Source organism: Dryobates pubescens, chromosome Z (genome assembly GCF_014839835.1).
Source record: "Dryobates pubescens isolate bDryPub1 chromosome Z, bDryPub1.pri, whole genome shotgun sequence".
Taxonomy (NCBI): Eukaryota; Metazoa; Chordata; class Aves; order Piciformes; family Picidae; genus Dryobates; species Dryobates pubescens.
In genome coordinates this window covers 19466582-19482306 of record NC_071657.1, presented here as the reverse complement: position 1 = coordinate 19482306, position 15725 = coordinate 19466582, and the positions used below count along the sequence as shown (strand labels likewise).

Genomic DNA, 15725 nt, shown 5'->3' with positions numbered 1-15725 from the left:
TTTTAAACACCTCCAAGGGCAGTGATTCAACTGCATCCCTGAGGAGCCTATTCCACCCTTTGATAACCCTTTCAGTGAAGAAGTTTCTTCTAATGTCCAGTCTAAACCTCCCCTCGTGCAACTTGAGGCCATTTCCTCTCCTACCACTTATTACTAGTGAGAGGAGACCAACAGCCACCTCACTACAGCCTCCTTTAAGGTAGTTGTACAGTGTAAGAAGTTCTCTTCTCAGCCTCACTTTGTCCAGACAAAACAATCGTAGTTCCTTGTGACCGTTTGATGCTGTGCCTTTAAGAAAGGGGCACACTGGCTAAATGTTTGTAAAAGAATTTCATTGGCCAAGTAATTGTGGGAGGTGAGGATAGTCCCAGCGGAGCTGGGAACTTTCTCTCAGTCTTCCTTCCTTCGCTGTCCCTCTCTGCTGGATCTGCTTCTGGGATTCTGGCCAACTAAGATAAGATACTAACTCCCTGTGCCAGGCCTTTCGTCCTTTCCTGCCCTGTTAACCGTCCACATCTCTTTTCTACCTCTTTTGGGGGAGAAGGGAGGTAGGGGGGTGAAGGGGGCACAGGGGGAAGACCCCTCTGTGGGTGGTCTGGTTTCTGGTTGAGTTCATTTGCTGTATATTCCTGTGTATATTGTAAAATACCTGTATTTGTTGTGTGACATATAATCTGTTTCCTTGTAAAATATACTCTCATTTCTCCGACTGGGTTTAGCCGTGGTCTCTTTCTCAGTGGGGGAGGGAAAGCAGAGCCTTTCCTTTCAAACCACCACATTCCTTCAGATGCTTCTCGTGAGGCCTGTACTCCACACCCTTCACCAGTTTCATTGTCTTTTTCTGGATCTGTTCCAGAACCTCAGTGTCTTTCTTGCAGTGAGGGCCCCAAAAGTGAACACAGTACTTGCAGCGTGGCCTTGCCATTGCTGACTACAGCGTCACAATCACTTCCCTGGCCTTGCTGGTCATGCTATTCCTGATACAGGCCAGAACCCTATTGGCCGCCTTGGCCACCTGGGCATGCTGCTGTCTCATACTCAGCCAGCTGTGTTGGTCAACACTTGCAGATCTTTACTGGACACTGAAGTGTCTACCCATCCAAGCCATGAGCAGTCAGTTTCTCCAGAAGGATGCTGTTGAATACAGTGTCAAATGCTTTACGAAAGTCAGATAAAAAATGTCCACAGCCTTTCCCTTATTGATTAGCAGGTCACTTCATTGTAGAAGGAAATCAGGACCTTCATAATGCTGTGCTGGATGAGTGTGATCAACTGTTTCAGTACCCTTGTATGTATGCCATCGAGCCCTGTGGACCTGTGTGCAGTCACTAACCATCTTCTCTTGGTTTATGGGGTCTTCATTCTGCTCTCCATGCCTGTTTTCCAGCTCAGGGACCTGGGTGTCCAGTGAATAACTGGTCTTACTAGTAATAACAGTTGAAGGAGAAGTTTGGTGCCTCATCCGTGACCAGTATGTATTCCCCTCCATCCAGCAAAGGGTGGAGGTTCTACTTAATCCTCACTTTGTCACTAGTGTATTTGCAGAAGCATTTCTTCTTGTCTGTTACACCTGAAGCCACATTAATTTCCAGTTGGGCTTTGGCCCTTCTAATTACTGTATAGCCTCACAGCAATTTGTAGTCCTGAGTGGCCTGCCCCTTCTTCCAACGACCATAAACTCTCCTTTTTCCCCTGAGTTGCAACCAAATCTGTGTAGCCAGACCAGCCTTCATCCCTTTGGACTCGCCTTTCAGCACAGGGAAATAGCCTGGTCCTGTGCCTTTAAGAGTTTTTTCTTGAACAGTGTCCCAGTGTCTAGCATTCTTGCACTTCTTGGCCCTTCAGGAATGTCACCCAAGGGACTTTGTCAGCCAGTCTCTGAAACAGGCCAAAGTCTGCTTGCTGGAACTCCTAGGTGGCAGTTTTGCTGACCCCACTCTTTACTTCTCCAGCAATCGAGAACTGTTATTTTGTGATTTCTCTGCCCAAGGTGGCCCCTGACTGTTACATCACCCACAAGTTCTTCCTGTTTGCAAACAGGAGGTCCATTAGGGCACATTCCCTAGTTGACTCCCTCACCAGCCATGTCAGGAAGTTCTTTCACACACACTGTAGGAACCTCTGGGCTCCCTCTCTGCTGGATTTCACTTCTAGCAGACATCTGGGAAGTTGTAGTCCCCCACATGAGCGATGACTAGTGTTCTTGAGACTTCTCTCAGGTGCCTAAAGAATATTTTATCTGTCTTCATGTGCATCAAGTGGAAGCAAACTGAAAAAAAGTCTTGGAACTGGTATTATTTTTAGGCATTAAGAGTTGGGTTTAATAGATTTAAATTGATTCTTTGGGAAATGGAGTGGTAAATGGGAAAGAGGGAGGTATAATGTTATGATTTGGTGAATTTGCCCTTTTTTCCCCTATAATGTTTAATGTATTCTCTTCTATTTTTTAGGGCTGAGGGCGGCCCAGGATGGCTGCAGCTTCATATGATCAGTTGTTAAAGCAAGTTGAGGCATTAAAGATGGAGAACTCCAACCTTCGGCAAGAGCTGGAGGATAATTCCAATCACCTAACAAAACTGGAAACAGAGGCGTCTAATATGAAGGTATTGCAGGCTTTGTGCGACAGCATTTCTGTTGCTGTCTTCTGTGTCATGGACTGGTAGTTGTTCAAAAAGTTTGTGTACTTTCAGAGACAGTTGTTTTCCAGGCTATGTAAGTGAAAACCATCAAATCTACTTAGTGAAGAATTGATCTCTTCCCTGCCCCGCCCCAAATGTGGAAATTAAACTACTTCAAAACAGTTTTTAAGAAACAGCTTTTGAGCTTTGTATCTTCTTTTTTGGTATGTCATGATAAGCACTTCAGTTTTAGCACTGCTGTACTTAACAGCAAGTCAGTGGACTCTGCTGACATAGTTTGACAAAGCAAGTACTGTTCAGTATGAAAACATGGGAGAGCCTGGAAGTTTTCAGTGTTTTAAGTAATGCGAAAATTTTTTCACTTTCTGCAGTTACCACATTTAACGTCCCAAATGCAGAAGTTCATTTTAAAATAAGGCCACGAGTTCTCCAGCCTTTTCCAAAGGCTATAGCCATGCTTACTGATTTCACCCAGATCTGCCCATCTGTTTTTTATTGGCTAGGTGTAGGCCTTCAAAGCCACCTGTCCGAGAGGAAACACTATGCTCAGATGGAATTTAGATGGCTTTTGGTACGTAGGAATATACATACACAGCTGCATCTCTGTGACGCTGAACAAGGCAGAATGTCACAGGCACTATAGTTGCATTAATGTAGAGCTTTCTTCAAGGTGACAAATCCTGCTACTTTTTGCTAACAGCTAGCATAACCAGACTTCTTGGAAACTCAGTTAATACACCTCAAAAATGGTTAGTGTCTTTGCATAAACTGCTGTATATGGCAGGCATATTCTAGACGCTAACATTTGTATGTCTGTCTCCTTGCTTTCCAATCTTCGTATCACAGACATGCTATATAAATAATTATATCTTTTAAGTATATTAATCTAACGAGTGCAGCAGTTTGAATTGAACTGAAGTTGCTTTTCTTCCATCCTGTAGGTTGGGACTTGTATATTCACTGTAAGGAAAAAAATACTTCCGGTGTTTGATGTACTATCACTGCTTACAGGACTTGAAAGAAGCACAGATTTTTCAGATACATTTAATTTTTACATTGCAGTATAAAATTAAAATATTACCTAAATTGAAATTAAATTATAGTCCTTAACACCAGTTACTTGAAACAGTGCTTGGCATTAGCAGCTGTGTAAAAAGAAATGGTTTATTTGGTCAGTTATGTATCTGGAAGCTAGTTCTTTCATTTATGTTGTTTATCTATAATTTAGTATTATAACAAATCTGCCAGTAACTCCACTCCCCTCTGTCACTGGAGTCTAAAATAGAAGAGGTAGAGCAAGAAGATTATAGTTTGAAAAAGGAGGAGTAAAAATGTCCTTTTTTTCTGTTCTTTGTCCCCATACAATTCTTTTTTTTCCCTTAAGCTTTTGTTCAGATAATTAAACTTCCACTGACCTAGAGACAGACCAGCTGTATAAGCTGGCCTCTAGAGCATTAATTTGGGATATGGAACAGCTTTCTATGTTTATTTCAAACGTGGCAGAGCCCCGGAGTGCTTAAGAATGTATTCAGAGTAGATACCACATTTTTTCTCTCCAGAAATGCCATTCCAGATCTAAGTAATTTATCCTAAAAGAACTCTGAATATCATGTTCATTATATTCACATTGTGAGGTGTGGATAGATAGGAGATTGTTCAAAATAATATGGTTTTTTAAAAAAAATCGAATAGTGCATGAAGAAATCCTAATCAATTATGGCCCTTCAGAGTGTTTACTCCTGCACCTGAACCAAGAATCTGTTTACCATGTTTGTTTCAGACATGTTTGGAAAGAGCTGAAGCTGTAGCTTTGACTTGACTTGACTGAAGAATGGTATGAGTATGATGTGGACTCTGATTGGAGTTTGTGGGTGAAGGTTGGTGGAGATTGTTGCAGGATTGTCTTTAGTCAGGAGATAATTTTAGTTATGCAAATTTATGGAGGAAGTGGTGTAGTTTGACTGAAAGACACAGCATGATTTGTATGGTTCCAGTGCTGTAATGAGGGATAATTACAAGAAAAGTGATTAGAAGAATTACAGCTGTGGAAACTGAAAACTCTTTGGCTACCATATAGTGGCATCTCTCTGTCTCACCTGGAGGTGTCATCTTCATCAGTGGCCCCAGATTTCTTCAGAACACAACTTCAGTGAGGATGGCTGAGGAGGCTTTGGGCCACGGAGGAGCTCAGGAGGGTTTTGGCCAAGGAGGAGATGAGAGGAGGGTTTGGGTCAAGCTGAAGCTCAGGACAGTTGTGGCTTCATTTTGGGCTGCTACCTCCAAAGCTGCTGCCTGGGGTGGACAGGGCAGGTGACTTTCTGCACCTTGCCTCTGCTGCCAGTTGGCAGATGACCTGTCCTTGGTCTTCCAGGTGTTCAGAAAAGGCTTGGATGTGGTACTTGGAGCCATGGTTTAGTTGTCAGGAGGTGTTGGGTGACAGGTTGGACTCGATCTCTGAGGTCTTTTCGAACCTTATTGATTCTATGATAAACAGTTAAATATTTTGGAAGAAACAATCCTTTGGGCTCATGTAAATGTCACAGAGCCCTAGTAGCCCCTCCCACCAAGTAATGCCCCTGTAAGAGGCATTGGAGAAAACAAGCTGTGCTTCTGTGGCGAAAATCACTGTTCTTGCACCATGAATTTTAATCTGTGGGCTAGTGCAGACACATCTCACAGTGATTCTTTGCACTGTTAATCATAGAATCATTAAGGTTGGAAGAAGCTTCTAAGACAAGTTTTTTAGCCTTCTACCCAACACCTCCATGACCACTGGACCATCAGGGAATCACAGAATGTTAGGGGGATTGGAAGGGACCTCAAAAGATCATCTAGTCCTACCCCCCTGCCAGAGCACAATCCCCTAGGGTAGTTCATGCAGGAAATTCTCTGGTTGGATTATGAATGTCTCCAGAGAAGGAGACTCCACAACCTCTCTGGGCAACCTGTTCCAATGTTCTGTCACCCTCACAGTGAAAAAGTCTTTCCTGGTGTTTTTCCTTAATGTGTGTGCTTTTGTCCCCTCTTCTGCCTTACATTAGTTTGTTAGGAAATGTAATAGGGCGTTTTAAAGACAACTTTGTATCCTTAAATTTATTTTGGAAGTAATTTCATCCACTTTTTGCCCTTGTCCATCTTCCAAAACCAGAGATATGAACTGAGCTAGCAGCCCTGGCTCTTGTTCCCATGATGGCTCTTGTTTGTCCTTACCTTTTGCAGGACAAGTGGTTTTCCCTCTGTGCTGCTTCTTCTCTGTAGGGGCGACCAGTACTGGTACAGACTGGTTCTCTGCTGCAGCCATGTTGCCAGGCCATAGACCACCTCTTGCTTCTGAGTTCACTGAATACTGGGCTTGATAGGCATGTGCCAGTCCCCAGCACACTGCAATGATTTTTTTCTCTTAGAAACTTCTAGGCTGACTTTCTCCAAACATTTTGCCAGCTTGTCAGAATTTTGCAGTTGCTCAGGGTTGAAATTCCAAACAACTGGAGGACTCCACTGCCCTGAGAATTTGCTCATATATTCCCATGCACCCTGCCACTCAAAATTATCCAGCACTGAGGCATATCTCTCAGTGATATTCTAGAGAAAGCACTGTGTTGTGAGCAAAATCTGGCCTGCTGGTATCCATCACAGGAACATCAGAGCTCTAAGCCATTACCCTGATATAAAGCTTGTCACCAGAAGGAATATATACAGAATGCCAGCCCATCTGGGCCAGCTGCCTGCGGAAAGCAAGTGCATCAACATAGTTATAGTGAACACAGCACAGGAAAAAAACTACATAAAACTCTCTTAACAAGCTTGAAGCCTTAATTGAATCCTCTTGTTATCTCTCTTTCATGATCTCAATCCTTTTGGCTCCTGACAAAATCTGACTGTCTTAGGACAGCTGCTTTTGTTGCCCTGTCTTGGGCACCCAAAGAATGTAATGGGTTAATGCAAGGGTTAACCTGTCTGTCCCCCAACACAGAAGTAAGGGAATAAACAACACACAAAAAGCAAACCTCTGCATTGAGACACAAAGAATGGGGTAAGACTTTACTGAATAAATGAGGTGACATGCCTATTTGCAGAAGCAGCATGGCAGAAAAGCAGCTGCAAGCAGAAGCAAGAGTGCTAAACACCCAAGCCAGGGAGCTATTCCTCCACCCCTTCCTGTCCTGCTGACATCTTGTGGAAGAGAGCCAGAACCCAAAACTCAAGAACTCAAAAGCAGCAACCAGAACAGGAAGCCTCCTATGTTATGTAGCCTCTTAATACTTTGCTCCAGCCAGCACTTTCATTTTTGAAACTGTCATGAGGCAGGATGGTATGAATAGCAGCAGACTAAAACTCAACCTTTGACAGCAGGTGATTACATTTTATTTTAACTCACTGTATACCATTTTATGGTTATACAATCTGCTTAGCTACCATTTCTTGGTATTTAACCTTGAAAACCTAGTTTATACTTAGTCGCTGCTTATCATCACCAGTGTTTAATGATCCTTATTGTAAAATACAGAAAGTGCTAGGAGGTACTTCTGTAACAGGAATGAGGAATTTTAGTTCAATATATTGTGGTAAGTTGGTGCTTTGAAGCCTGTTCAAGCATGTTCACTGAGACCTCTGATATATGCATAGATCTGAACAATTATGTTTCATGCTATATACATAAGCAGTTTGTATCTATCTTTATATGAGGTTCTGCAAGCAGAAATTTCTTCCTTTCTTGTGGAGAAGTGTAGCTCACAAGAGTTCTTTGATGGAATCATTTGAGTAGGAGGTAAGCAATATTGGCACTGATGAGTGTGCTTGCATTTATAAAATGAGTTTAGTGATAACCTCTATCAGAGAATTCTGAAGAACCTAAGTTGATTTAGGAAGGTTATTTCATTACTATCCAGCTTAAAGGTAGAAAAGGAGGAGCAGAATAGTCAGGTGTTTTTTATTTTACCACTAGTGTCCTAGTGAGATTTCTGATGTGGCATGTGTTTTTTCAACATAGTCATAAGTTACCTGGAAGAAGAGGCATGAGATTTAAAACTTCGGTGTGGTAAAAATTGTCATGAAGTGTGGAAAGCTACAGAAGAGTTTTACACTGAGTGATGGAATTGAATGCACAGCAAGTAAAATTCAGTGCTTTGAAGTATTGAGCAATCATGATGGGAAACTGCCTTACCTCTTTATACCTAATGAGAGGTTCTGAATTATCAGGGCAAAGGTAGAAAGAGGGCTTAGAAGTGGAGCAAAGGAGAGAGTGTGGCACCAGCACCCATGGCCAGGCCTGAAGAAATCCAAAGAAACTGTGGTAGAGTCTCTTTGCATTTCTTCTTTTACAGTGCACACTGTACCTGTGAGGATGCAGTAGGTAGTGATGAGGTTGTACTGAGACTGAACAGGAAAGGTGGTGTCTCTTCATGCAACTTATTATTTATTCAAATGGTTAATATTTTAAATTAAATTATTAGATAATTATTCTGGTTTATAGTTGAGCTTTTTGTCTTGTTTTAAAAAAATTTGGTCATGTTCAGGAGCTCAGTGGAAAGTGCTAGTAATATCTAATCAGATCCGCCAGAAAGCTCTGGCCACCTGAAAAGTAGCATGGTTCCCAGTGCATTAGTTTCTATGTTCCTGGAGAATACTTTCAGTGAATAATTTCAGAAAAGAATTTCTGGTGAAAATCAGTACTTTAACTTTAAAAATGCTCCATGAGATGGTGCTAGGAGAACTTCGTTACATTAAAAATTGTTAGGTTTTGGACAGTGGTTTTTTGTTTTGTTGGTGGTGTTTGTTTCTTTCTGTTTGGGGGTTTGTAGGAAAACAAAAGTTGTAGATTATTGTATAAAGGTCCAGAGAATTTGAATCATTTAGGGTAGCTAATGTGATCACATAGCTACCTTAACGATTTATATGAAGCAGTTGCAAAATATCATAATAATTCTGTGATGTCAGTACTGTGCTGCTGTGAAGCTGTGGACATCCACATTATCATTTTTACTGTATTCTTTGATTCTGGCATTTGGGTTTTTTTCTCATCAACCTCATTCTGCCAGTGCCTATCTTACAGCTTTATGGAGAAGAATCTTGTCTGCCTGGATACAGATGGTAATGAAAGAAATTACTTCTTCTAAGTTTCTATTAGCTGCAGTTGAACATAAATTTTCTCTCCTTAATTAACATGTGTCTCCAACTGGTGAGAACCTTCTAGTGTGCTCTTTGTTGTTCATTGCTACACAAGTAATGTACCTCATAAAGTAGTGCCTGTGTGGAATCTGCCTGTGTCCTGGCATTATCTGCATGCATTTTCCAGCCAACTAATGAATCAACTTAGTTTTGTTTTGACCTTTTTATTGGTGTACTGGATGATGAGGCCAGAATTAAGGTTGGGTTTTTTTCTAGTTTGTACTCTTGGCTCTTAGGAGTTACTATTGTGGTACTATATGCTTGGTTGACTTAACAGAGCTTGTGTTTCTTCTCTAGATTTTCCTATTTAAAGTTTTTTTGGATACATGCCCTATCTGGCACACAGTAGAGGCATTATCTTGATTTCTTTGATAGTTCATTGAATTCTGTTGTGCCCCACTTTAGGAGCAAGAACATCAATTAGAACAGACAGTGAAGGAAAATGTAGAAAGAGCTAGAAGGGTTTGAAGAACTGCTAAAGGTGCAGTAGCAAATGAGGAGTTTGTGTAATAACCTTCCTGCTTTTGTGGGAAGGAACCAGTGAATTGAAAACAGTAATTAAATTTCTCTGCAATTCTTGTTTGTATCAGTTTTGCATGGTCATGACGTTGCAATGAATCTCACCCCAGCTTTGTGCTTGTAGCACCAACAACCTTGTGATTGAAATAACCTACCAAAAAAATAAAAAGGCAATTTCCACAGTAGAGGCATTTTCTTAGTTTTTGTAAAAAATGTAAAAAAAAAAAAAAATGCCACCAAAAAAAATATTTTTTATTCCTTTTATTTGGATTTGCACATTCAAACATTAAGAAAATGCAAGTTTTAAAAGAGACAATGCCCCGTTGCTTTTTTCAGATGTTTTGTACCCATTTTTACCTTTTCTACAAAAATGCCTTCCAAAGTTGGCAAGCTCAGTGCTTAGAGACTTTATATAAGTGTTGTTTTCTTACTGACCTCTGCAAATGAAGTCTTCAAGCACATATTTACAAGTGTCTTAACAGAAATGCAGCCTGCAAGAAAAAAATGGGGTTGTTTTTTCTTCCTCCAGATTATTTATTTTTTTCTGTATGGTATTTAAACTAAAATTTCATCCTCTTCTCTCAGCTGGATTTCTTAGCCAAACCATCCCTTCATGAATAGGCTGCACTCTCACTATGAGGGGGTCATGCATGTAGTGGAAATTACATGACTACAATCACCATCAGAAACACTATATGCAGACAGCTGAGCCAGCCGGAAAGAATTCAGTGAGAGTTGTGTGAACTGTATCTCGCATAGCACTGCAGCATCCCAGACAAATAGTGCTCAAAATCCAATTGCATCCAATACAACCTACCAGAATACTTCTTTTAATAATGTTGTATTTTGTTTTCAGTGCAACTGAATTATGTTTTGTATTCTGAAATAATACAGATTTTTTTTTAAAAGCAGAGCAAGCTGAGTGTTCACAGTACTGATCCAGCTGTCTAGAAATTTCACATTATACCCATTATACCGCCTTAAGGGAGAACTTTGGAGCTATAATAGTATCATACGATCTTTCATTTTGAAGTCCAGGTGGTTGGCTGTATAGACTTTTGCAGAGTGGATATAGATATGATTACATTCTATGATCAGGTGACCCGCCTGGTGGATGTGGGGAGGCCTGTGGATGTGGTCTACCTGGACCTCAGCAAGGCCTTTGACACCGTCCCCCACAGCAAACTCCTGGCCAAGCTGTCAGCCCATGGCTTGGATGGGAGCACACTGCGATGGGTTAGGAACTGGCTGGAGGGCCGAGCCCAGAGAGTGGTGGTGAATGGTGCCAAATCCAGCTGGCAGCCAGTCACTAGTGGTGTGCCCCAAGGATCAGTGCTGGGCCCTGTGCCCTTTAACATCTTTTATTGATGATCTGGATGAGGGCATTGAGTCTATCATCAGTAAATTTGCTGACGACACCAAGCTGGGGGCAGGAGTTGATCTGCTGGAGAGTAGAGAGGCTCTGCAGAGCGACCTCGACAGGCTGAACAGATGGGCAGAGTCCAACGGCATGAGATTTAACACATCCAAGTGCCGGGTTCTGCACATTGGCCACAACAACCCCCTGCAGTGCTACAGGCTGGGGTCAGAGTGGCTGGAGAGCAGTCAGGTGGAGAGGGACCTGGGTGTGCTGGTTGATGGTAGGCTGAACATGAGCCTGCAATGTGCCCAGGCAGCCAAGAGAGCCAATAGCATCCTGGCCTGCATCAAGAACAGTGGCCAGCAGGAGCAGGGAGGTCATTCTTCCCCTGTACACTGCCCTGGTTAGGCCACACCTTGAGTACTGTGTCCAGTTCTGGGCCCCTCAGTTTAGGAAAGATGTTGACTTGCTGGAACGAGTCCAGAAAAGGGCAACAAAGTTGGTGAGGGGTTTGGAACACAAGCCCTATGAGGAGAGGCTGAGGGATCTGGGGTTGCTTAGCCTGGAGAAGAGGAGACTCAGGGGTGACCTTATTGCTCTCTACAACTACCTGAAGGGAAGTTGTAGACAGGCAGATGTTGGTCTCTTCTCCCAGGCAGCCAGTACCAGAACAAGAGGACACAGTCTCAGGCAGTGCCAGGGGAGGATTAGGCTGGAGGTTAGGAGAAAGTTTTACACAGAGAGTGATTGCCCATTGGAATGGGCTGCCTGGGGAGGTGGTGGAGTCATCATCATTAGAGGTGTTCAGCAGGAGAGTTGATGGGGTGCTTGGTGCCATGGTTTAGTTGTTTAGGTGGGTTGGATTGGTTGATGGGTTGGATGCAATGATCTTGAAGGTCTCTTCCAATCTGTTTTATTATTATTATATACCCCTGCATTTGCTGAAGGTTTATTTAAGTTTATATTAATTACATTCTGCATGACACCTGTGGTAAGAATTAACAGAAGGTTAATTCTTGCTTTGTTCTTTGAGTTAGCCATGCTAGCTTCCTGGTTTTTTTTCATTAGGTCTTCAAATATGCTTTATTTAACTGCTGATATGAACAGTTATTTTACATTATAATAGCTAATCTAGTTTGAGAGCAAACTGAGCTGCGTAGTCTGCTCATTGAGAGAATTAATGCTTGGAGTCAGTACTAGCTACTATCTTTTCTGTCTAGTAGTCTCTGTTGATCTTGACAATGCCCATTTTGAAACAACTTCTAAAGGCTCTAGATTTTTCTCCACTTTTTTACCAAAGTATTTGTTGAAAAACACTGAAAAACAGTATTTTCTTGAGAAAAAAAGACATTGATTCAGCAGTAACACTCCTTGCCTGTATAAATATATATGGAATAGCTGCTAAATTCTGAGCTTCTATAAATTGTACTTTGATGAATTCATCCAGTGTTTTCCTTCTGGTATGTGCTTTGTTTCCATTTAATTTCAATACATCTTTTCCTAAAATATAAGATCTTGGATTTGTAGAAGTCTTTCAAGGAAAAATGGTAGCCATGGTTGGCATAGAAAACCTTACTTGCTTTTTACATTTATTTTTTTTTTTTAGTGCTAGCTTGCATTTTTCTTCTCAAATTAATTCCCTTCATCTCAGTTCAATTTTGCACATGCAGAACATTTTTGTGACGCCCCTTGCGTCCTCATTTTCAGGAGTGGAGATGTGCTGTCACATCAGGATTGTCACACAAGGAGAAAATACTGCTAGTACAGTAGGCATGCAAGGGATTGTGCAGCGGACAAACCCTCTAAAAGTAAAAGTAACTTGAAGATACTAATGTGTATTGAGTATGTTACAATTTCTAATTGAGTGAAAGAAACTCCAATAAGCTTAACTAATCGTTACAAATTGAAATGACGAATTCTGAGAAATAATTCTCTTTGGTGACTGCACAAGTAATGCAGTCAGACATTTGCAAATAACTCTTTAATATCATGTGAACTTAAAATGTGGTTATAAAAATAATTTATCATCTTAGAAAACATAGTTAAACTATCAGTGTATTTCAGCAGTAAAGAATCAGCAGTGGCATTATGTTGTGTTTGTGTCTTTTAAAGTTTTTTGATACGATTTCACAATAATGTTTATAGCGTCTTGCAACTCTGCGGATTCTACCAGAAAATTGAATAAAATGTTTTTAAAAGCCAACAAACGTTAAATAGAGCTGCCAGCACTCTTTCTGAGCACAAAAACTTAGAAGATCAGTTGATCTCACAGTGGGCTTGCACTGAACTTAGTACTGTCTGCAGTATGTGGTTACAATAAATGACAGCTTTTGATCATGATGACACCAAATGAGTATTTTTCTTCTAGAGAATGACATTGTTTGAAATTAAAATGAACAACAGCATTTCACATAACAAATTTTTTCCTGTTTCTACAAGGTTGGAAGTTGAGTTGTCCCAGTGTTTTATCTCCGCCAGCAATGCTGTCATCATTGCTGTTACTGTTTGAGCCTGACTATAGGGTTGAGCAATGACAGCAATTCCTTGGCACTCCAGGCAATTAGGAGGGCTCTCACCAAGTCCAAGTAGCAGTGTAGTTCACAAAAATGTGTATGAGTAAAGATTCTCTGCTGTAGATCTCTCTTTGTTCCTTTGGGTGTTACACAATGCGTGATAGTATTAAGACACTGTCAAGATCATATAGTTGGGGTCATGTAAGACCATGAACTTAAGTTTATGCTACCTATAAATGCTTAGAAAATAGTATTCTGTCTGGTGCTCATCCCAGTAATAAAAATACTACGCAACTCTTAAGTTGAACTTACAAAAAGCCTTCAACACTGTCCCGCACCATATCCTGATCTCCAAACTGGTGAAACATGGGTATGACGGGTGGACCACTAGATAGATAAAGAACGGGCTTGAGGGCCGCACCCAAAGAGTGGCTGTCAATGGGTCCATGTCCCAGTGGAGGCCAGTGACAAGCGGAGTCCCTCAGGGATCAGTCCTGGGACCAGGCTTGTTCAACATCTTTGTCGGTGCCATGGACAGTGGCATTGAGCGCACCCTCAGCAAGTCTGCTGATGACACCAAGCTGTGTGGTGCAGCAGACATGCTGGAGGGAAGGGATGCCATCCAGAGGGACCTTGACAGGCTGGAGAGGTGGGCACAAGCCAACCTCATGAGGTTAAACAAGACCAAGAGCAGGGTCCTGCATCTGGATCGAGGCAATCCTAGGCACAAATCCAGGCTGGGCAGTGACTGGCTGGAAAGCAGCCCTGAGGAGAGAGACTTGGGGGTGGTGGTGGATGAGAAGCTCAACATGAGCTCTCAATGTGCACTTGCAGCCCGGAAGGCCAATCAGATCCTGGGCTGCGTCAAGAGAAGTGTGGCCAGCAGGTCAAGGGAGGTGATTCTCCCCCTCTACTCAGCTCTGGTGAGACCCCACCTGGAGTACTGTGTCCAGTTCTGGAGCCCCTATTACTAGAGGGCTATGGACGTGCTGGAAGGTGTCCAGAGAAGGGCCATGAGGATGATCAGAGGGCTGGAGCATCTCTCCTATGTGCACAGACTGAAAGAGTTGGGGCTGTTCAGTCTGGAGAAGAGAAGGCTCTGAGGTGACCTAATTGTGGCCTTCCAGTATCTGAAGGGGGCCTACAAGAACGCTGGGGAGGGACTTCTTAGGATATCAGGTAGGAATAGGACTAGGGGGAATGGAATGAAGGTGGAGGTGGGGAGATTCAGGCTGGATGTGAGGAGGAAGTTCTTCACCATGAGAGTGGTGAAACCCTGGAATGGGTTGTCCAGGGAGGTGGTTGAGGCCCCATCCCTGGAGGTGTTTAAGACCAGGCTGGTTGAGGCTCTGGCTGGCCTGATCTAGTACGAGGTGTACCTGCCCATGGCAGGGGGGTTGGGACTAGATGATCTTTGTGGTCCCTTCCAGCCCTGACTAACCCTTATTCTATGATTCTAAATCTCTTCCAATTGTGTTGTTAGGTTTCCAGCATATAGGGTTAAAAGCGTGCGTACAAATGCTGTCAGATAAAATATTTTAAAATACTGCTCATTTGGGTAAAAATAATAGTTCTCCACTCTTGACATGTCAGTTAGCTCACTTGCACTGGTGACCATCAGGTCCAGTACCACATTCCCTCTGGTAGAGCTTTGTTACCTGGCTTACAAAGTTACCCTCCATGCCTTCCAGGAGCCTCCTGGCTTACCTACAGCTTGCCATACCACTTCACCAGCAGGTCTGTCCTGGAGCGGTTGAAGTCTTCCAATAGGATGAGAGCTTGCAAGTGTGAAGCCATGTAAAATTACAGGCTAGTCACCCTCAACTGCATGCCTGGAAAGGTGATGGGAGGAGCTCATTCTGGATGTCATCTCCTAAGCATGTGGAGGAAAAGAAGATTATTGAGAATGGTCAGCATGGATTCACCAAGAGGAAACCATGCTTGATCAATCTGATAGCCTTCTATGACGGTGTGACTGAATGGGTAGATGCAGGGAAGGCAGTAAATGTTTTCTGTCTCAACTTCAGCAAAGTTTTTGACACTATCTTCTGTGACATCTGCATATGTAAGCTTAGGAAATGTAGGTTAGATGAATGGGCAGTGAGGGGGATTGAGAACTGGCTGAACTACAGAGCTTAAGAGTGTTGTGATCAGTGGCACAGAGTTTCATTGAAGGCCTATAGCTAGCAGTGTTCTCCAGGAGTCATTACTGGGTCCAATCTTGTTCAGGGCTGAACCTGGATGAAGAAAGAGTGTCCTCTCTGCTAGATAGCTGGTGACACAAAACTGAGAAGGGTGGTTGGTACAACGGAAAGCTGTGCTGCCATTCAGTGAGATCTATGCAAGATGCAGAGTTGTGCAAAGAGGAACAGGTTGACGTGCTGGAAAGCAACTCCATGAAGAGCCTGCAAAAGCTTGTGGACAGCAAGTTAACTATGAGCCGGCAACATGCCCCAGTCTTCTGGGGTGCATTAAGAGGAGTGTGGCCAGCAGGTCAAGGGAGGTTCTGCTTCTCCTTTGCTCTGG

General features: G+C 42.6%; 1 protein-coding gene across 3 annotated transcripts in view; it reads left to right on the top strand.

Moving 5' to 3' along the window:
• Positions 1-2454: 2454 nt before the first annotated feature.
• APC (APC regulator of WNT signaling pathway) overlaps positions 2455-15725 on the top strand; it is an 80529-nt gene continuing 67258 nt past the window's right edge. For all 3 annotated transcript variants that reach the window (XM_054177933.1, XM_009896059.2, XM_054177936.1), the window contains exon 1: positions 2455-2603. In XM_054177933.1, coding sequence (XP_054033908.1) covers positions 2469-2603 — 135 coding nt within the window. In that variant the 5' untranslated portion in view covers positions 2455-2468. The remainder of the gene's footprint in view (positions 2604-15725) is intronic.